The 22,601-nt window shown below is 37.4% G+C and overlaps 2 protein-coding genes across 10 annotated transcripts in view; both read left to right on the forward strand.

Annotated features, from left to right (window-relative positions):
* LOC117992211 (atrial natriuretic peptide receptor 1-like) overlaps positions 1-22,601 on the forward strand; it is a 180,342-nt gene that overhangs the window by 137,839 nt on the left and 19,902 nt on the right. For all 9 annotated transcript variants that reach the window (XM_069505799.1, XM_034979870.2, XM_069505798.1 and 6 more), the window contains 2 exons: positions 13,318-13,456; positions 18,697-18,778. In XM_069505799.1, coding sequence (XP_069361900.1) covers positions 13,318-13,456; positions 18,697-18,778 — 221 coding nt within the window. The remainder of the gene's footprint in view (positions 1-13,317; positions 13,457-18,696; positions 18,779-22,601) is intronic.
* On the forward strand, positions 4,731-6,245 carry LOC138403839 (uncharacterized). The gene has a single exon (XM_069505835.1). The coding sequence runs from the start codon at positions 4,760-4,762 to the stop codon at positions 6,110-6,112; it is 1,353 nt and encodes a 450-aa protein (XP_069361936.1). The 5' UTR covers positions 4,731-4,759; the 3' UTR covers positions 6,113-6,245.

Here is a 22,601-nt window from a genome sequence, read left to right on the forward strand (position 1 = left end):
TTCAACGTTATTTATTTGTCTGTTTGAGTATTAGGTATAGTGCATTCAATATTAGCTGGCGTGTTTCCACTTGAGACCGTCATTAAAAATAGGATTAAGACGTGGCAGGTGAATTCTTTGTAAACACAATGTTTCCTTCTGTGAAATCACCTTCCACAGTGCCATGTGAAAATAATAAATCTGAATGTATTCGACAAGCATCTAAGTCGTGATGCACTAATAATTTTTTCTTGAACGTATTTTATCCATTATTTTAATTTAATTGCAGTTGTGAGTGTAAAAGGTGCTCTGAAAGAAACTTCCCGTGTGACATATTGACATATTCTATGAATATTCAAAAGTATCAACACTGGTTGGTTTGCAACAAAATAGATAAGGTCGAACCGGCGGCTCCTTTAAAAATGAATGGGCTCTATGAGCTGTTTGGTTTATCACCCCTATTGTTTACGTTCAAGTGGAATCACGCCAGTTAATATTAAATGCACTATACTAGATGATGCCCGTGACTTCACCCGCGTGGACTTAGGTAAGTTTCATAAAACAATCGTGAAAACTCTAATTTTCCGGGATAAAAAGTAGCCTATGCCCGCCGCAGTGGTTGCAATTTTTTGCTCTGTAAATCGGTCAAGCGGATGGACCGTGAAAAGATAACATTTATAATTTTGTCTAGATTTAAAAAAAAATTGGAAACCGTAATCAATTTTTTTATATGTTGATACTTAAATTTCTAAAAATGTTATGACGTTATTAATATAGTTTATTTTTAAAACGTTTTCAAAATAAACTATGTTAATAACTTTTGGATTTCTATTTCTTTAATTGGATCTTTTGATCCCACGGCGACCTATATTGATTTATTGCCATTTCTTTCTTGGTAGGGACAGTACAGTACACGGCCAAAAGTAATGTACATCGGCCTTTAGAACATTGACATGACATTTCGGATTTGTAGAGCGTTGTCTCTGTCACTCATTCCTATGTTATGACGTTTGTCACGACGGTCTCAACGACAGGGACATCGCTTTACAAATCTGCTATCTCCTTTTAAAGGTCGATGTACATTACTTTCGGCCGCGTACTGTATACAGTGAATAGGTCTATATTATAATTATTATTCTTCTCACATTTTTTTCATGGTTCTATAGCCTCGCTTGTAAAACAATGTAGGTAGCTAGGTAATTACAATACGGGTAAATAAAATCTGCTAAAAACCGTAATTAAAACACATAACTGCCAGATTCCATAATCGAAGCTCCAATTAAAAGGGCTGGAATTAACGACGCGCAACGGTAATTAAGAGAACGGGTCGAGACACTGACCTATTGATTCAAGTACGCTGGAATTGCTATTGTTTTTGAAGCAACTTTATTATTGCCATTTTGGAAACTAAATATTAGTGATGAGATATCTGTCAACACTTTGTCAACACGAGAACCATTTTGACACAAATTGTCATAATTTATTCCCGGTGGGTACGCTCGGTTCATCATCAACCAAAAGACGTCCACAGCTGGACATAGGTCTCTTGTAGGGACTTCCACACGCCATGGTCTTGCGAAGCCTGAATCCAGTGGTTACCTGCGACTCGTCTGATGTCGTCCGTCCACCTAGTGGGGGTCTTCCAACACTGCGTCTTCCGGTGCGAGGTCGCCATTCCAGCACCTTGGGACCCCAATGTCTATCGGTTTTACGAACTATGTGCCCTGCCCATTGCCACTTTAGCTTCGCAACCAGTTGAGCTATGTCAGTTACTCTAGTTGTCCTAGAGTAGAGAAACTCCAAGGATAGCTCTCTCCATCTCCCGCTGAGTGACACAAAAAATAACTGCTATTCTGTATGGCACACCATGTCTAGCGTACTTTGTATATGTCCAAATCTGTGTCGAGCCCGTTCCAATGAATCTCTTGTTCGATTGGAATTTCGATGGAATTGGCTTTTGAAAGCTTTCATCGCGTAGGTACTTTGAAATTTTGAAAATATTTAACTAACTTTGCTGTTCGTCGATTTATCAATTTGTGAGTGTTTCATGTGTATCGATATAGTTGTATATACAACGTGAGTTTTAGTATACGCAAAACCTGAAAGTAGTTTGCTCAGTTTACATTTAAAGTACCCACCAGTTTCAATTAAAAATATAGGAAAATATAATTATAACAATAAAGTTCTAGTGAAATAACAGAAACTAGTGGAGGCCTTTACGCCTTAGAGGCGGACTGAAAAGTCTACTATACTATACGAAAAATTAGGGTTCAGTAATTTGTCTGGCTAACTTACGCCGAAAATTTGCTTCCCAAAGAATTCCTTTGCGCAGCAAAAGGTCCCGATGGCGACTGACTACTGAGATAGGGTGTGATTATCTCCGTATAAAAGGGTTTCCTTTAAACATTTGGGAAGGTCTAATTTTGTTAGGGAGGATTTATTTTATCCTGCCGCTGTGACATTTGGCTAAAGTGAATGTGGACAGAGCTAGAGAAATGTTTATTCAAAGTGTTTTCTACAGATAATCAGTACCCATATTATAAATGTGTTTGTTTGTTGGTTTGTCCCAATCAAAGAGTTCCCACGGGATTTTTAAAAATCTAAATCCACGCGTACTAAGTCGCGGGCATCAGCTAGTCTTTTATATAGGTACCTAAAAACTAGTTTGTGCCCATTTTTCAATCCCCTATTTTACCCCCTTAGGGGTTGAGTCTGGGTTGAGTTTTCAAAAATTGTTCCTTAGCGGATGTCTACGTCATAATAGCTTTCTGCATGCCAAATTTCAGTCCGATCCGTCCAGTAGTTTAAGCTGTGCGTGGATAGATCTGTTAGTCAGTCAGTCAGTCAGCTTTTCCTTATAATAATTGTTTCTGTCTGTCTATTACCTACTAGCAGATGCTCGCGCCTTTATCCGCGTGGACTTACGTTTTAAAATTCCCACGGGAACTCTTTGTTTTTCCGGGATAAAAAGTAGTACACCTGTGTCACACCCAGGTCTTTACCTGTACCTAGCTACCTACCCCCGTTGTCTCCATCCATTACAGGATAGAGTGAGGGAATAGAGAATCAATTAGTGCACACATTTGTACATTAAAATACGATTGTAATTATGTAGTCTACGTAGAGTCTGGCTAACGAAAGAAGAGACTGGAAAAGTGCGGCAAATTAAAAAATACCATTATGGCAGCCCAAAAATTAGTATGACAGACCTGGAAAACCTAATTTGATACTTTATTATTACTTATTTTTATTTCTGTTCTATGTAGGTTATTCTTTTAGTAGGCTAGTCTTCGTTGAGATTGGCTTGGCTTTTGCGACGCCCATACAATGTGCAGCTCAGCTTAGAAATATCTCTCTGCCTCAATTTTTATCACAAAATTCGTGAATATATTTAATGTATTTTGTACTTCTCACAGTATTTTCTACGTTCCAGAATATGTACAGAAAATCCCAATTACCCGTCCACTTAACTTATGAATCTCGTTAAGTAGCACTTCACTTCCCCATTCGTATATAGGTCGGAGCCCTTACGTGATAAGCACATCAACCAATCATAATGATCTCATTTGCTGAAGCGAGTTCGCTAATAGAGCAAAAATATCCGAGATCATCAGTATATTACACTACTTATCGTTTTTTCAAGTTTTTTAGCCCTTATAGATAACTTATCAAGTATCTCCTGTGTTATTTCTGCAGACCTATATCCTATTATTATAAAGATTAAAACTCTCGATAAGCCTCTACGCGTTGTGATCTATGTATATCCACGTGCAAGTTTTATATGAGGTGACATTTTAATTAAACTTAATTTTCTGACTTACGCTTTAATTTGTGTGATGTAACCACAAATTCACAAGACGGCTCGCACTGTTGATGGCGAGTGCAGTGAATATAAAATCCAGTTGTGTTAAAAATTATTAAAAATAGTAATTCAACTAAAATACAGTGGTTGTCTATTCTTGAGTGCTAATAGTGATTACAAATAGTGAAATACGAAATCATCAGTGAAAATACATTGCTATTAAAGACTTTTAACAAACATTTTTTCAAAACACCCTCAAAATTTTAAATTATAAAAAAAGTTTTATATTTTTGTGTGTTATTACAGAAAAAGTATCAGTGAAAATATGCATAAGGATTTACTAATTTAAGCATAATATATTACAAATTATTTTCAAAACACCCTCAAGTTGTTAAATGATAAAAGACAACGTTTTTGTTGCTTTTATTACAAAGTATCTACCTACGACAAAAAGCAATAATAGACTGAAGCAGATTAAAGTAGTCAAGATTTCCCCGATTTATTAATACGATCTGTTTATATCCTGCAATTTACACGAAACAAGTGACCGCCGTCTTTGCCTGGCAAGCATCACACGCCCGTCTACTCACATACTTATAGAAGAATCCCTGTGATATACCTACTAGAGACATTAAAATATTCTTTAAATTAACTATCAGATATAAGATGTATAAATATTACTATAAAATAAAAATGTCGTAATAGGAACAAAAACTTTTAGATTAATTTGTGACATAGGTACCGTGGTAGGTACTTCGATTTATCTTTTGTGACAACTTTGCTGGCAAGTTGACATTAGGTAGCTCCTTAAACTACCTAATTATTACACAAACATTTAATAGTTAACTATTTAAGCGCGTATATACATACGGCATCTGACATTTATTGTTATACTTACTGTTACGGCATAATTTACCGTATATTTGTTTTGTAATAAGCTCAGGGAATTGACTAAGAGATAAAATATAAGTTGATAAAATGGTTAAACCATTATTAACCACTAGTGCAAATGGCACTGGGAAAACAAAATCGGCGCTGAGCGGACCATCCACGTCACAGACAATTAAATCAAAAGAATCAGAACCCGTTAAGAAAGGTTCCTCTAAAGTGGGACAAACACCAGAAGACGTAACTCGTGAGAAGTCAGTTACGGTAAGAACAGGAGATTTAGATTCTCTAGCAAATGAAGCAAATAATTTATATCAGGAGGCAACACTACAATTAGAGCAATCTGCGAATTTAAAAACAACAATTAGGGACACAGTAATGAACAACTTAGGCAAATTATATAACATTGTCTTAACATTAGATGATTCAAGAAAAAAGTTGCAAACTGAAAAAGCCAAAAAAGGAACAGACAAAAATAAAACTATTAGTGAAGAGTTAAATGAAGATATTAAAGAAATTTTAACCTGTATCAAGGAACAGAAAGAAACAGTTGAACAAACAAAAAAGGACGTTAACACTATAAGAGATAGGATGGAAAGACTAAATGAAGAGCAACGAAGCCAAAATCGAACAGATAACATCACATACGCAGAAATAGCAGCAAAAACAAAGACAATGAATACAAAAGCCATGCATTCTATTGTAGTGTCATCATCAGACTCGAAAGATAAAGGAGAAGAAGTGGTAAATAAAATAAGGACAGCGGTAAATGCAAAAGAAACAGGTATAAGAGTGGATAGTTTCCGTAAAGCAAAAGATCAGAAAGTTGTCATAGGGTGCTGTTCAAAGGAAGAACTGGGCAAAATTGCCGAAAAAATCAAAGCATCAAAATCAGAGCTAGTAGTAGAGGAGAGGAGCAATAAGGATCCACTAGTAATCCTCAGAGATGTTCTGAAGATAAACAGTGACGAAGACGTAGTTAAAGCGTTGAAAACACAAAACAGACATTTATTCAACGATATACAGGATGTTGACTACAGAACATCAGTTAAATATAGGAGAAAGACCAGAAACCCGCACACAAATCATATAGTGCTACAAGTGTCGCCAAAAATCTGGCAAAAACTTACGACTGAAGGTAAAGTACATGTAGACCTGCAGAGAATAATAGTAAAAGACCAAACTCCTTTGGTTCAATGCTCGCGGTGTCTAGAGTATGGCCACGGGCGAAGACTTTGTAAAGAAGCAACGGAATTGTGTAGCCACTGTGCGGGACCTCATATGCGGGCAAATTGCCCTGCATGGTTATCGGGAGACTCACCGACATGTAGAAATTGCATGTTAGCTAAAAACGAAAAGTCCGACCATAATTGTTTCGATGAATGCTGCCCGGTGAGAAGAAAATGGGATTGCATTGCCAGATCAAGTGTGGCATATTGCTAAGGGTGACACTAGTGAAAACAGTACAATAGAAGTAGAAGTAGAAAGTAATACCATATACTCAATAATACAAGTGAATTTACAAAGGAAGAAACTCGCTACGGAAGAATTATTAATAGAGGCCCAAAAACAGAAAATAAGCTTTGCCTTAGTCCAGGAGCCCTATATAGGAGCTACCGGAGAGCTAAAACAATATATGGGAACCAGAATTATACAATGTACACGGAACAGAACAAAACCAATAAAGTCAGCTATAATTGTTTTTAATGAAGCAATAAGTATAACCGAAAGCCCCCAATTAACCACAGAAAACGTAGCAGTTGCAAATCTAAAAACAGATTCATGGATGATTGATGTTATTTCTGTATATTTGAGGACAGTCAACCAATAGAACCTTACCTGGAACAGATTAAAAACATTAAAAGTAAATTAAAAGGCAATAATATCCTACTCGGAGGAGATGTTAATGCGTGGAGCCCATGGTGGGGAAGTGACAAGCAAAATCACAGAGGGGAAGCGTTAGTAGGTGTACTTAATGAAATAGAAATGCACATACTAAATGAAGGTACAACCCCTACATTTTATACAATAAGAAATAACGTTATTTTTAAGAGCAATGTAGATATTACTGTTTGTTCACAGGGGATGATAGAAATGATACATGATTGGAAAGTAGATGAAGGCATGATAAATTCAGATCATAACACAATTACATTCTCTCTGAAATTAAAGAAACATAGTGAAACTAGGAAAACTAATACAACACGAAAATATAACACAAAAAAAGCAAAGTGGATAAAGTTTAAGGAAGAAATTATGAGATCAATACAAGAAAAAAGTATAAATAATAGTGAAATTGAAAAAATTAATACTATAGCAGAATTACGAGATTTAATAAATACTTATATAAATGTAATAGATAATGCTTGTAAAAAATCAATACCAGAATATAAGCCTAAAATTAAAATTAATCTACCGTGGTGGACTAAAGAACTTGAAGAAATGAGACAGGATGTGAAAACTAAAAAGAGGAGAATTTCATGTGCAGCGGCTACACGAAGGCAACACGTAGTGGATGAATACTTGCAAGCAAAAGAGAGATATGAAACAGAAGCAAGGATAAGACAAACAGAAAGTTGGAAGCAATTTTGTACAAAACAAGATCGAGAAAGCATGTGGGACAGTATTTATAGAGTAATTCGTAAGACTTGTAAACGACGAGAAGATATACCATTAATAAAAGATGGAATAACACTCGGTCCCAAAGAATCGGCAGAGCTCCTAGCGAACACCTTCTTCCCAGAGGATGATGAACAAAGTGACATGCCAGAACATAAAATAAAAAGAAAAAAAGCGGAAGAATTTTGTAGAGAAATAAACGATGATACACAGGATCCCCCATTTACAATCGTAGAACTGATAAGTGCGGTGAATAGTTTTAATCCCAGAAAAGCCCCAGGGCTGGATGGATTCACGGCAGATATCTGCACAGCAGCGATTAACGTGGATAAAGAAACTTTTCTGTGTATCCTTAACAAATGCTTAGAACTATCTTATTTTCCACAACAGTGGAAAGAGGCAGCAATTCTCGTAATAAGAAAACCGGGTAAAAGCGATTATAATGAGCCAAAATCTTATAGACCTATAGGTTTATTGTCTGTTCTAGGTAAGATTCTTGAAAAGATGTTTATTAGAAGAATAAGGTGGCATATGTTGCCCAAAGCCAATACGAGGCAATATGGATTCGTGCCACAGCGAAGTACGGAGGACTCCCTCTATGACTTAGTACAACATATTAGAGAAAATCTTAATAAGAAACTAATCAGCGTGATCGTATCACTAGACATAGAGGGAGCCTTCGATAATGCCTGGTGGCCGGCTATTAAAGTACAACTGGCTGAAAAACGATGTCCTCAAAATCTGAGAAAACTAGCACAGAGTTATATGGAAAATAGAAAGGTTATTGTGCGATACTCCGATACCGAATATAAGAAGGACGCAACAAAAGGATGTGTTCAAGGATCTATAAGTGGCCCAACGCTGTGGAATATCTTACTCGACCCATTAATTGACAGCTTCGACGAAAGAATTGTTCATTGCCAAGCATTTGCCGATGATATCGTTCTGGTAATTTCCGGAGATTCAATAAGTCAAATAGAAGAAAAAGCTGAAAGAGTTCTTCAACTTGCTTATGAGTGGGGATGTGCTAATAAATTACGATTTGCACCTCATAAAACCAATGCTATGCTAGTCACAAGGAAACGTAAAGTCGACAACCCACGCATAAGCATGGGAGGAACTCAAATACAGATCGTCAACGAAATAAAAATACTCGGACTTACGATTGATCATAAATTAACATTTAATAGTCATATCCAAAACATTTGTAAGAAAGCCATAAATATCTATACGCCATTAGCTCGGACAGCAAAAACACAGTGGGGACTGAATCCGGAAATTATCAGAACGATATACAAAGCAGTAATTGAACCAATAATAATGTACTCATCCAGCACATGGGCGCCGGCTGCAGAAAAAATTACAACGCAAAAGAAATTACGTACTGTGCAAAGAGGATTCGCACAAAAAATATGTAAATCCTATCGCACAGTGTCTTATAACGCAGCAGTGGTTCTGGCCGGACTCATTCCATTGGATGCAAGAGTCAGAGAAGCTGCGCAGCTTTACGAGGCGAAAAGAGGGAGACCACCGTCGATATTAGCTAATAAGGAAATTGAAAATAGAGTCTGCTTTCTTCTTGCTCCTCACCCCGCCAAAGAGCCGAATATAGAATTTTCTTGTTTAGAAGATATGGAAGAGCTGACAGTAGCTGCGAATGGAATAACCGGACTGAATATATTCACCGATGGAAGCAAGACAGATGATGGAGTGGGTGCAGCTCTGACCTGTTGGGAAGATAGGGAAGAAACGCACAAAAAAAAGTTTCGTCTCGAGGCTTATTGTACAGTTTTTCAGGCAGAGCTGTACGCGCTCTTTCAGGCAACAGAATATGCCTTTAAAACGACCGGAAACCAGGTGAATATATTCAGTGATTCGAGATCCTCACTAGAATTGCTTAAAAACATGCAAGTTTTTCATCCATTAGGCTTTGCTATCAAAAATAATTTAATAAAATTAGAAGAAATAGGTAAACTGGTAAAATTATTCTGGATACGAGCCCACGTAGGGGTGCCGGGCAACGAGAGAGCAGACATGTTAGCAAAGGAGGCAGCAAACGAATCAAGAACACAAGCTGACTATGACAAATGCCCAGTATCATATATAAAAAAAGTCATAAGGAAGGAGACTATAAATCGATGGAACCAAAAATATATAGAAGGCGAAACTGCAAGCATAACTAAAGTGTATTTCCCCACAGTAGAACTGGCGTACAAATTCGTAAGGGAAATAAACCTAACACCGATTTTGGTTCAGGCAATGACGGGACATGGAGGTTTTGCCGCCTATCTTTACAAGTTTAAATGTAAGGATAGCCCGTCATGTGTCTGTGACCCAGACCAAGAGGAAACTGCTCTGCATGCCATTGTGGAATGCCCCAGATACGGAAGAGCACGGGAAGACCTACAGCAAATAATAAAAGTAAATTTAACTCTGCAGTCGATCCCTGAAATTATTATGAATAGTGAAATAAGAAAAAGGTTTTTAAAATTTTGTACATGTGTAGTAAATAAAACATTAGATAGAAATAAGTCAAGATAGTAGCTAATTAATATTTGAAGCCATAATTAAAGTTAATTTAAAATAAGATATATAAATAGAAAATGTAAGAAATTATGTATATAATATATTATTGGAATAATATGTTACATATGCATATAAATATAAGTCTGAATAGAATAAGTTAAAAAACGTAAGGCTATTATTAGCTTAAAAATCATGATCACAGTACAAAAAAAAGAACCTGTTTCATGACAATATAAAAGAAAAAGGTAAAAAAAAAAAAAAAATGCCGTGTTAAGCTATACAAAGTCTCCGATAACCATGTCGGAGGATTGCCAGCGAAACATACAAAAAAAAAAAAAAAAAAACCACAAATTCACGGTTTTCAGATTTTTCCCCGAATGTCTGCTATAAAACCTACCTACCTGTTAAATTTCATGATTCTAGGTCAACGGGAAATACCCTATAGGTTTCTTGACAGACAGACAGACAAACATCAAAGTGATCCTGTAAGGGTTCCGTTTTTCCTTTTGAGGTACGGAATCCTAAAAATTAGCTAGGCCACTCCTGATTAAGCCTCAGTTTAAGGTGTCCTTATTTAATAAGCTTTTGGTATCAGAGGGAACCAATACCACTGCTGGACATAGGTCTCTTGCAGGGACTTCCACACGCCACGGTCTTGCGCCGCCGCCATCCAGCGGCTCCCTGCGACTCGTCTGATGTCGTCCGTCCACCTAGTGGAGGTCTTCCAACGCTACGTCTTCCGGTGCGAGGTCGCAATTCCAGCACCTTGGGACCTCAACGTCTATCGGTTGTACGAACTATGTGCCCTGCCCATTGCCACTTCAGCTTCGCAACCCGTTGAGCTATGTCGGTTATTTTAGTTCTCCTACGGATCTCCTCATTTCTGATTTGATCACGTAGAGAAACTCCAAGCATAGCTCTCTCCATCGCCCGCTGAGTGACTCTGAGCTTTCTTATGAGATGGTTCTTGGTTGATGATGATGATGATTATTATTATTATTTATTTATTTATTATTTAATTAGAACGGCCATAAAGCCAATTACACTAATTAAACTACGAGTACAAACTAACATAAACAATAAACATACATACAAAAATTGTTAAAATTATAAATTTGAAAAAGCAAAATTATAAATTTTCACAAAAGTGATGATGATCAGAGGGAAAGTTATTTGATTGTTCACAGTTCCTAACTGGGTCGACTATTATATTTTAGGTAATTATTCGGAAACGACCCTATCACTTAATTGTGGCCGTTATAGCGACGTTGAATGATACAAAGTTCAAGCTCAGGTACTTTGCTTTAATAGGCAAAGTTTGATGAAAGTTAGAATAATTAACATTCACGTATTAAGGTAGTTTGAAGATTTAATCAAGAAAATAAATAAATTTTACTAAAATTAAGTATTTTAATTGAATTGGGTAGAGAAGTACAATTTAATGTTTTGTTATTAATACCATATTTCATACAGTCACAATTCATACAGTCAAGTAATATTTCACTTGTGTGATTTTTAGGGTTCCGTACCTCAAAAGGAAAAAGGAACCCTTATAGGATCACTTTGTAGTCTGTCTGTCTGTCTGTCTGTCAAGAAACCTACAGGGTATTTCCCGTTGACCTAGAACCATGAAATTTGGCAGGTAGGTAGGTCATATAGCAGAGATAAGAGGACAAATCTGAAAACCGTGAATTTGTGGTTACATCACACAAAAAAAAAATTAATTGTGGTCATGAACTAATAATTAATATTTTCAATTTTCAATGTAAGATAACTATGTCAAGTGGGGTATTATATGAAAAGGCTTCACCTCACACCTGTGCATTCTAAAACAGATTTTTATTTATTTTATGCATCATAGTTTTATAGTGATAAATACACTGCGGCATTTCATTTCACAGTAATATTATTATTATTATTTATTTATATGTAATTAGAACGGCAGTGCCAGTGCCAGTGCATTATATGATGTGCCTTCTAAAAATTTTCGAAACAAACTGAACTTTATGTTAACTCTACTACGTTACGAGTATGTTCGTATTTGTTTGAAACAACTCCCATGCGAATATACACGGGTTCACACAAGCTTTTGAGTAGAGCATAAAATCATTTTCCATCTCACCTGTAATTCCGAGTAGATGTGACGAAAAATGCTAGACATCTCATAAATCCGGAATAAATATATAACCTCATACGTTTGTTTCTTTCTGTTCACTGGTTCGGCATAAAATATTCTTATTAGGAGTGATACAATCCTAGAGCCAACGGCCCAGAATTTACAGTTCAACTACTAGAGTAGTTGACCATGACCACCCGGTCAAGTAAACTATAATTTCGTGTCAAACTATTCTAGGACGAAGCGTGCAGAATTATGGGCCCAATACGCAATAATTGATTCATGAAATAAAAATAATTTTAAAGAATATTAGCCATGTTAAATGACTAATATTCCCCTTTCCTCTCCAACTAAGCGTCAGGCTTGTGCTAGGAGTAGGTACGACAATAGTGCAACGGACGGGGTTTGAACCGTCGACCTTTCGGTTTTCAGTCCACTCCTTTACCGGTTGAGCTATTGAGGCTTAAATTGAAAGAAAGAAAGATACGTTTACTTTTGAAAGTTGTGCCACACGTCACCAGTTATACTTACGGGTTTGATACAATATTTGAGTATTGAATCCAAGAATCCTCAAGCAGAAGAAGCGCCGGAACAAACAGTGTCATGTGTGGAACAACTCGAAAAAAATGTCCCAACTCAGCATAATGCTTGCTTTGCACATACACAAAAACATACAGCGCTAGTTTTCAGCCGGAACCCCGAATTATTTTTGTTGGCACCTACATACATAAAATTGACGCAGCTTTTAGAACTCCAGATCATTGCCAGTAGGATCATTGCCTTCCTAGCATTTTGATTTAAACTTAGATAATACGATACGCTGTGCTGTGCTGTGAAGCTGTGATAGCCTAGTGATTAGGACGTCCGCCTTCTAATCGGAGGTCGGGGGTTCGATCCCGGGCACACACCTCTGACTTTTCAAAGTGATGTGCGTTTTAATTAATTAAATATCACTTGCTTTAACGGTGAAGGAAAACATCGTGAGGAAACCTGCATGCCTGAGAGTTCTCCATAATATTTTCAAAGGTGTGAGAAGTCTACCAATCCGCACATGGCCAGCGTGGTAGACTATGGCCAAAACCCTTCTCACTCTGAGAGTTGACCCGTGCTCTGTAGTGAGCCGGCGATGGGTTGATCATGATGATGATGATGATGAATACGATACGCATTTTAATTGAAGTGATTGGAGCAATACTGCTTTTACATATCTACTCACACACGCAATATCATTTTCTCGAGAACGATTCAGGAATGTTTTTTCAGAGTATGTTTGTACTTAATATTATTTGAACTCGAAATCAGGGGCAGAATTGAAATGGTCGAAAAATATTTTTCATTAATATTTGTTTAACCAAAGGAAAGTCAATAACCAATAATGTTTTCACAGGTGGTGGCAACGTACGTCGCGGCCAACTCTTCACTCCAGTTTGTGGAGAACCGCCCTATCTACTGGGCGGGCGGGCGGACCTCGCCTCCTCCGGATACCCCCAGATGTGGCTTTGACGGCTCCCTCTGCCCTGACAACTGTAAGTTATTCAGAATTAATATCGTGATATTTTAAGTTAAATGTCTTTACAATTATCGGTTTTGATTAGCTATGTAGATAAGCTTGCTGAGAGTGAAGACTTCGGCGGGGAGGGGCGATGCACGCACAACAGACGGAAACGTTTAAGTGCGGAAACCAGCCCAGAGCGAAGAAGAAGAAGAAGCTTGCTGAGAGTTTATTGAAAACTAGCTTATGCCCGCGACTTCGTCCGCGTAGACTACACAAATTTCGAACCCCTGTTTTACTCCCTTGGGCGCTGAATTTTCAAAAATCCTTTCTTAGCGGATTTCTACGTCGTAATATAATCTGCGTAATAGATATCATCACTATGAGCTATGCGTTGATAGATCAGTCAGTCTCAGTCATCTTTTTCTTTTATTTAATTAAAACTAGCTGATGACCGCGTCTTCATCCACATAAATTTAGGTTTTCTAGGGATCCGTACCTGACGGGTGCCAACTTTATTACGAAGCATCCACTTTCCGTTTGTCTGTTTGTTAGCGGGCTGTATTTCATGAACCGTATAATAAGTAGAGAGCCGAAATTTTCACAGAGTGCTATTGCTGCTATAATAACAAATAGTAAGAATTTCAAAATGGCCGCAATACAAATTAAAAAAAATTTACAAGTATATAGTATTATACAGGATGTAACCAGAACGCTAGCAAAAACTTAACGTTATTGTTAACGTTCGTTTACTTCTAGCGTCAGTCAGATATTTTATTTGCAATACAGCGTACACTTTTTCAAAATTGTAGGATTTCTTTTATAATTTTTTTTCGCGTTTTTTTTTGTGGTGTCATATCAGTAATCATCAGTACTATCACCCGTCTTCGTTTTTGCCAGCGTTCTGGTTACACTCTGTATTATATCTTGTATAATGGTACGGAACCCTTTGTGTGCGAGTCCGACTCGACTTGACCGATTTTATTTTAAATCTTGAAGGAAGGGAGGAAGTCTTGAAATGAAAATATATTATACTTAGCCATTTCCAGGTAGCGAGCTATAATTTTTTAAATGACAATGTATTTCACGGTTTTGGCATGGACACAGTATTGCAAAAACTGAGAGAAAAGGTTTTCACACTGATTGTGGTTTGGTTGCAGTTTTTAATGAGGACTTGTTTCCTGTTGTTCTAATTTCGTTGTTCAAGCTTTGAGGACAATCCCATTGAGCACACTGTTTGCACTCGTACGTCGCTTAAGGCTTTTTTAAATTAAATTTCATGAGATAAGCCTTAATTCCCATTACACCGTCACTTTATAAAATGCGAAGCAAATCTTTATTGTCAAAGATTTTTTTTTGCGATGGTCGATGGCGTATGTTGAATTGCTGCTAACCCATACTCCAAACTCAATATTATTAATGCGAAAGTGTGTCCGTCTGTCAGCTAAATTTTCACGTTTTAGAAGTGCCGAGATAGCTTGCATCCCAGGGAATGACATAAGAGTTCAATCAAAAATTATGTATATAAATATTGTATTGAAAATCTTAGAAAACAATGAAAGAAATACAAACTAACACACTGTGGCCTGTGATAAAAGTTCACGATGTATTTCATAAATGAAATATGTAAACATTTATTGGACAACAAAAGATACAAAATATATTTTAAAAGGTTAGAAAAAGACTAACAGCCGCACTCAGAGTCGCTTAGTCGTTACTTAAGATTGAGTTAAATGAGACAGAGCTAAATCTCTCACATAAATCTGTCTCATTTTAACTCAATCCTAAGTAACGATTAGCGACTCTGAGTGCGGCTGTAAACCAGCAACAAGTAACTTACAGCAGGCCAGTGCTACTTAGTTTGATTAGAAAAAAACTTCCAACGCTATTAACTCTATTTGGTAGCATAATCGAATATTCTCCCGAGAGGCACGGTGTAATAGGATGTCTCGAAGCCAGTCGTGGAAATTAAAGGAGCGAGCGTCTTCTGAATCGCTAATCTCCTTCACCGCAAATATATCACGTTCTTTATTCGCGACGGATTTCATCATCATCATCATCATCATCATGTTCATCCCGTCGCCTGCCCACTATTGAGAACGGGTCTCCTCTCAGTATGAGAAGGGAAGTAGAAGAAACCTTTCTCATACTAAGCTAGTATTGTTAATATTTTATTAATAGGTACAATTACTTATTATATTCGCCCAATAGCTACCACCACACAGTGGTGTAGTATGGGGCAGTCGAGCCTGGCAGCTAAAAAGTAGTCTGTGTCACTCTCCAGATCTTTAACTATAGATAACTAAGCGATTCACGTCAATCCGTTGCTCCATTACGTAAATTATCTCTGGTTACGGCGTTATTGAAGAAAAAACTAACACAGTAACAAACAAACACACTTTCGAATTAATTACGGTATGGGTTTTGGGTTAGGTCAACTATGAGATATATTGTAGCACTTTTTAAAGTTCATAAATACGGGAAGTTACAAAATCCTAATTATTCTGTGCAATTTAAACGTCGACTTGAACCTAGAGCTACAAGGGCCGGATATTGCTAGCTCGCTTGTTAATAATAATAATCAACGGGATGTTCGTGCAGATGAAATGTTTTGAATATTACTTAGAACTTCAGCCAATTTCAGCTAAGGGCACTTGAAGACCACAGACATGCAGAAATATTTCGATAAAGCTGATAGATAACCATCATAGAGAATCCATTCATCCATACTAATATTATAAATGCGAAACTATGTCTGTCTGCTAGCTTTTCACGGCTCAACAGTTTAACCGATTTTGATGAAATTTGGTACAGAGTTACATCCCGGGGAAGGACATAGGATAGGATATTTTATTTTGTTATTGTACAAAATAAAAGAGCTTTCACAGAATTATTAAAAACCTAAATTAATTAACACGGAAAATGGCTTGGAAATTATCGATTCGAGATGTAAGCTAACTCTTCACAAAATTTTATCAAAATCGGATGAACGGATGGGCCGTGAAAAGCTAGCAGACAGATTGACAGACAGACATCCTTTGCATTTTTTATATTGGTATGGATGGATTCTCTATGATGATCTATCGGCTTGTTTGGCTTTCATTTGAATATTAAACTAATCAAATTCTATGTAATCCGTGAAAACATCTAGTTTTTAAAATTACAAGGCTTTATATTTTGTAGATTTGTATATATAAATATTTATAACTATTTACCTAAACCACTTTATATATTAAGTGTAGTAATAATCGAAGATTTCTTTATTCTGTATTTTACAAATTGTATGTTACCGTGTTTAGTGCATATATTTATTTAAGTATTGTTGCGTACACATGTTAAGGGTTACCGCTTAGATCTTAATCTATTGTTTTTGTATTTGGACCATTTATAGTTGAAACCTGTTTTGTGTGCCTTTATAATAAAATTAAAATTAAAAATTAATCCTAGAGCCTGTGTAACTTAGAAACTGAATATTTTAACGAAAATCTGGTCAACCACAAACATGATATTAGTTCCTAGAACGTATCTACAAAATTTTATCGAGTTTGGTTGGATAATATTCAAATGAGAGCCAATTTGTTCAGAGCGCACTATGTATAAACTCCTGTTAAAACATTGTTAGGGCTTTAGGACCATGAATTGGGTCAAATTATGTTCAATTAGGCTTTGAAGTACCCTTCAAAAAATTAATTATTTTTGTACCTAATCAAAAACAAACAGCGTGAGACGAAATATTTATTAATACTTACTACGAAAAACATTTTACGCAGATTAGCGCTCCTAAAATTTTATTGCGCGGAATTGTTTTTCTGACTATTCTGTCCTAACATCGTGTTTTTTGTAATCAAATCCAGACTTTCCCTAATTCTTCATCCACATACAATATTCTGTATAGGTACATTATAATATCTGTCGCTTGTTCTAGTTAGGTATAATTGACCAAGTCCAACGACTGACTTTGGTAGTCCTTAATTGGTCTTTAATTTTCTGATGTGTCTTGGAGAGCATGTCAATCTTAAAACTTGGGATGGTGGGAGGATGGGAGCGGGTGCATCCTGCGGGGCAGCCAGCGTGTAGAACAAACTGTCAATATTTACAAGAAATTGTAAGGAAGACGCGTGGACGTGTCCTAATCTAGAGCCGGTGCCCACTGCCGAGCGGTATGGAATGTATGGCATCGCGCCCGCTGCCCGCCCCGCAGGACGCACCCTGTCAAGTCGTATGCAGAAGAATCATTGAGTCCATGACTGTCCTCCACATTATTATCCCAACAACACCCCCACCATTATGTCAAACGACAATGAAACCTAATAATAAATCTAAATATATAAAAGGGAAAGGTAACTGATTGACTGACTGACTAACTGACTGACTGACTGACTGACTGACTGACTGATCTATCAACACAGAGCTCAAACTACTGGACAGATCGGGCTGAAATTTGGCATGCAGATAGGCGATAGCTATTATGACGTAGGCATCCGCTAAGAAAGGATTTTTGAAAATTCAACCCCTAAGGTGATGAAATAGAGGGTTGAAATTTGTGAAGTCCACGCGGACGAAGTCGCGAGAATAAGCTAGTAATAATTTTGAGCCTAATAATAAAATATTATGTATTTCGGGAGATTAATATTAATGAATTTCTCGTTAAAATAAACACAAATCTTTGAAGGGTTTTGAATGATCTCGCAAAGTAAACACGAGTTGTAAAGATATCCCTCTGGATCGGGGAATATAATAATTTATTATATTCAAGCTTTGACGTTGAGGTAATGAGAATCACGGTGATTTAGCGTTTAAAATAATATATCTTTGTCGGTCTGTCAGACTGGTTTGGAGTTTGGTGCAACTGAATTAAATTATCAAACCCCTATTTCACCTCTTTAGGGGTTGAATTTCAAAAATCCTTAAAAATTCAACCCCTAAAGAGTCATAATAGATAGCTATATGCATGCCAATTTCAAGCCCGATCCGTCCAGTAGTTTGAGCTGTGCGTTGATAGATCAGTCAGTCAGTCAGTCAGTCACCTTTTCCTTTTACATATTTAGACGAAAAGGTGACTGACTGACTGACTGATCTATCAACGCACAGCTCAAACTACTGGACGGACCGGGCTGTGGTATGCAGATAGCTATTATGACGTAGACATCCGCTAAGAAATGATTTTTGAAAATTTAAACCCTGACGGAGTTAAATAGGGGTTTGAATTTTTGTGTAGTCCACGCGGACGAAGTCACGGGAATAAACAAGTCCTAAATAAATGTTTTGTTTCAGCTCTTCCTGTGTACGCCATTTTGAGTATCGTGCTGAGTTCGGTAGTCGTCATCCTGGCTACCCTGTCGGTGTTCATCTACAGGTAGGTACCTACATAATATTTTATACCCCTTAGATCTATCCAATAAAGTCTTTATTGCATAGACATACAGGATGTAACCAGAAAGCTAGCGAAAACTCTGATTCTGCCAAAAATACCGGTCTGTAATCGTTTTATTCTTAAAAAATAAGTCGTGCGAATTTTTTACAGTATCGTATATCAAGACAGTAATATTACATAACACAAGAGAGAGTGAGAGGAGCACGAATTGCTCCTAAGAGATGTGTAGGAAACACGTTCAAGGAAAGAAAGAAAGAAAGAAAGAAAACTTTTATTTAATCACAATACTACAATAAACCTTAAAAGCTAATTAAGTCAATCTGCATAACTAAACTGATAAGTAAAAAATAATAATAATAAAAATATACTATATATATACGAGTACGTGTGACCAAATATAGGTCTCCCACTCAGCATCATGCTGCAGCAAGCTGCAGCGCTGGTTTTCAGTGGGAGCCTTAACAAGTGAAGTCACGGACGAGGTATTTACCTACTACAGTATATTATAAAAATAAAATACGCAAACAACTAAACTAAGGTTTAAAGAAATAATTTAAAAAAAAGATAAAAACATATAAGACAATATAAGAAAACTAAGACCATACATAAAATAAAAAATAAAAATAAAAAAAAATATGAGAAGAGGTATAACGGAATTATTATAAAATATGATCATTGTAAAAAACAATAAGTGCAATAAAATATGCGACATAAGTGCTGAAACGATAGGTGCTGGTCCGAATAGTATAAAATGATTAAGTAATTAATTTTAACTTGGAGGAATTTGATATGCAGTGAAAATATTTGAGGTTGCGCTTCCTTAGGCCAATATCTCACTAGGACACCATGTGTCTTGAGCTACCAATCGAGAAACACCAGACCAGACATCAGCGGCGAAGTATTAGGACTACTCCCAACCACCGGATATGACATTCCCCCCACCGGATATGAATTCCACGTAGAGATTTCCCAGTTGCCTCAAGGCCGATGTCGAACAAGTGCCATCAACCCATTTTGAGAAGGTTGAAATCAGTCCCATCCGATACCCGGGATCCTGAGTCGCCTCTTACCTGACGCCGACTGTGCCGCTGGGTTTTTAGTGGGTAGCCTGTGCCAGTGCCAGTGAGTCCCAGATACCCGTTACGTGCGTAATGCGTAAATGCATTTTCCCCAGCGAAAAAAAATAGTCCAAGTAACCTAAGACACCTGTGAAGACACGTCTGGGCAAGGAGGCTCGACCTTAATACCCCAACAGACTTTTATCGACCAGTCTATTGAGAGGACACCACAGAGCAGTCGCCAGGGTGAGAACAGTCACCTCACATCAATAGTGTACTTGTACGATTGACATCGTCACGCACGAGCAGTTTGCAAGAGAGTCCTTGGTAGTGCAACTGCCAACTGGTGGTCAATAAGTGAGAGCCCAATAGCTCTAGACATATTAGTGGTTGCTCCACCAGCGGGTGGAGCCGCTGACATCAGGTGAGGTACCCTCTATAGAGCTATACACATTTCGTTGGTAGCGCGACTGGTGCGCCGGCACTAGTGACCTATGAGATAGTGGCCTTATACTCGTAATATTTCTTCAACGCAAGGGAAAATAGAGAAATACCGACCAAAATTGTCACTGAGATCAATACCTATACAGCTTTATAGGTAAATCGTCGCAATCCCTTTGAGAGATTGTAGGGGAGGCCTCTTATTGTTCACCGTCATTGACTTATATATTACTTCGTATGTACAGGGCTATTGAACAAACAAAATGGCACCGATTCAGTGGTGCTTTAGCACCAATGCAACCTCAATGACGTCTGGATATGAAACGGGTCGTTCATTAGTATCTAAGAAATGGCGCTGATTTATTTGGTTCCAAAGCCGTGAAAAGTTTTGTTCGCTTGGGCATATCTTGTCATTTATATCGATGTTTATCTTATTTGTAGTGTACAATATCGTAGAAACGCGTAAGGGTCGTTCCAGACCAGTGTTTTTCTTCTGTGCATATTACATCGTTCTCCTCGCCGATATCATCGTAATAATATGTTGCGTCAAATCTCTTTTGGTTTTGCTATACGAGACCGGACATGAACGTGCATAGCCAGCTTTCATTCCATACCTACTATAATAAGTCAATGGTAGGTACCTAACAAAAAAGTATGGGTGAATGGGTGGACTTATTTTTCTATTACCATAATATGAAATAGCAAACAGACCAAATTTATTTTCGCTTTGGCTTCCTAAGCAATATAAGATTACGGGTCTCTATATTTCGCCCTAGAAATATATTAGGTACATTCAACTTCTGCCTCAATATTGAAGTAATTGATTGATTACACGTTATCTTTCACCCACCCCGAATCCGTTTTTAGTTTTTTACCCATATTTCAAGGGCACAAATTGTACCTACTACGCTGGTAACATAGTCGAAACTCCACGGATGCGCACGAAGCGATTTGCCTTCGTTTCTAATTCGAGCAACTCGCGCTAGTTATAATATAGGAACGCCCTTCCACCATCAGTTTTCCCCTCCATTTTAATATGGATACTTTTAAGTCAAAACTGAATAGGCATCTTCTAGTTTAGCGCATTCCATTTTAAGCTGCATCATCATTTGCCAGCAAGTCTATTTACAGGCAATCGCTAGTCTATAAAAAAATAAAAAAATGGTTGTGTGGGGGTGGATTATTAGTGTGGACTTAGATTTAAAAAATCTCGTGGGAACTGCTTGATTTTCCGGCATAACAATTATTAGCTTAAATGCCCTTCTCCGGGATGCAAGCTGTCTGTACCAAGTTTCCATAGCAAGGCTACGGAGCCCTAGGTTATGTGTGTTATACGCATTGGACCAGTTTTTAATACTGGAAATCTTTTGCGGCTCTTTTTCTAATGTGCGACCATCTTTAGGCGTGTTGGTTTCGGATCGTAAAATGCAGCACCAATAACATCGCTGATAAAGTCCCGTAGAAATGTGGCTTCTTTTATTATGACACGCATTTGACCTATTTGCATTGCATTCAGTGCGTGTGATGTTTGCGACTCGTCTCCTAATGTGCGACCATCTGTAGTTGGTGACCATCTGTTGGTTTTGGATCGTAAAAGGCAGCAACAATAACATCGCTGATAAAGTCCCGGTAAAATGTGGACTCTTATATATTAATATGACACACATTAATTATTCTTTGCTCGAAACTAGTTACGTAGGTGGCCAAAGAGATAAGGCCTGTTAGCGTTGCATTCGGTGCGGGCGACTTTTGCGGCTCGTCTCATAATGTGCGATGATCTTTAGGCGTGTTGGTTTCGGATCGTAAAAGGCAGCACCAATAACATCGCTGATAAAGTCCCGGTGAAATGTGGCCTGTTTTATTACGAACTCACATCGAAGGCGCATTATGAGTGAATTTGTTTACGTGTCTAACGCGATCCCGGTAACACATGAAAGCTTTTCGGCTGTTTGTTTGAGACAAAGAGCTTACTTAAGGAAATTATATTATATCTTATATCTATATATATAATGGGAAAAGCTGGCTGACTGTCTATCAGACTGATCTATCTTGTGCGTCCAGATATTACGGGCGTTCCCATAACATTTAAATAACTCGATCATCTTAGCGATATTTCCTGCAAGGAATTCGGCTTAATATGGGCGTAGTAATTTGGAAATCTGCTGCAACCATACATTTTATTGAATCAAAATAGGGAAAATAGGTACAATTTGCGTCGATTCTGAGGTCTTTCTCTGCACTAAATCTAGAGTATCCGCATTTTTTTCTTTTTAATATCGCAAAAGAAGACAGAAATTTAATTTTAA

Source organism: Maniola hyperantus, chromosome 21, assembly GCF_902806685.2.
Source record: "Maniola hyperantus chromosome 21, iAphHyp1.2, whole genome shotgun sequence".
Taxonomy (NCBI): domain Eukaryota; kingdom Metazoa; phylum Arthropoda; class Insecta; order Lepidoptera; family Nymphalidae; genus Maniola; species Maniola hyperantus.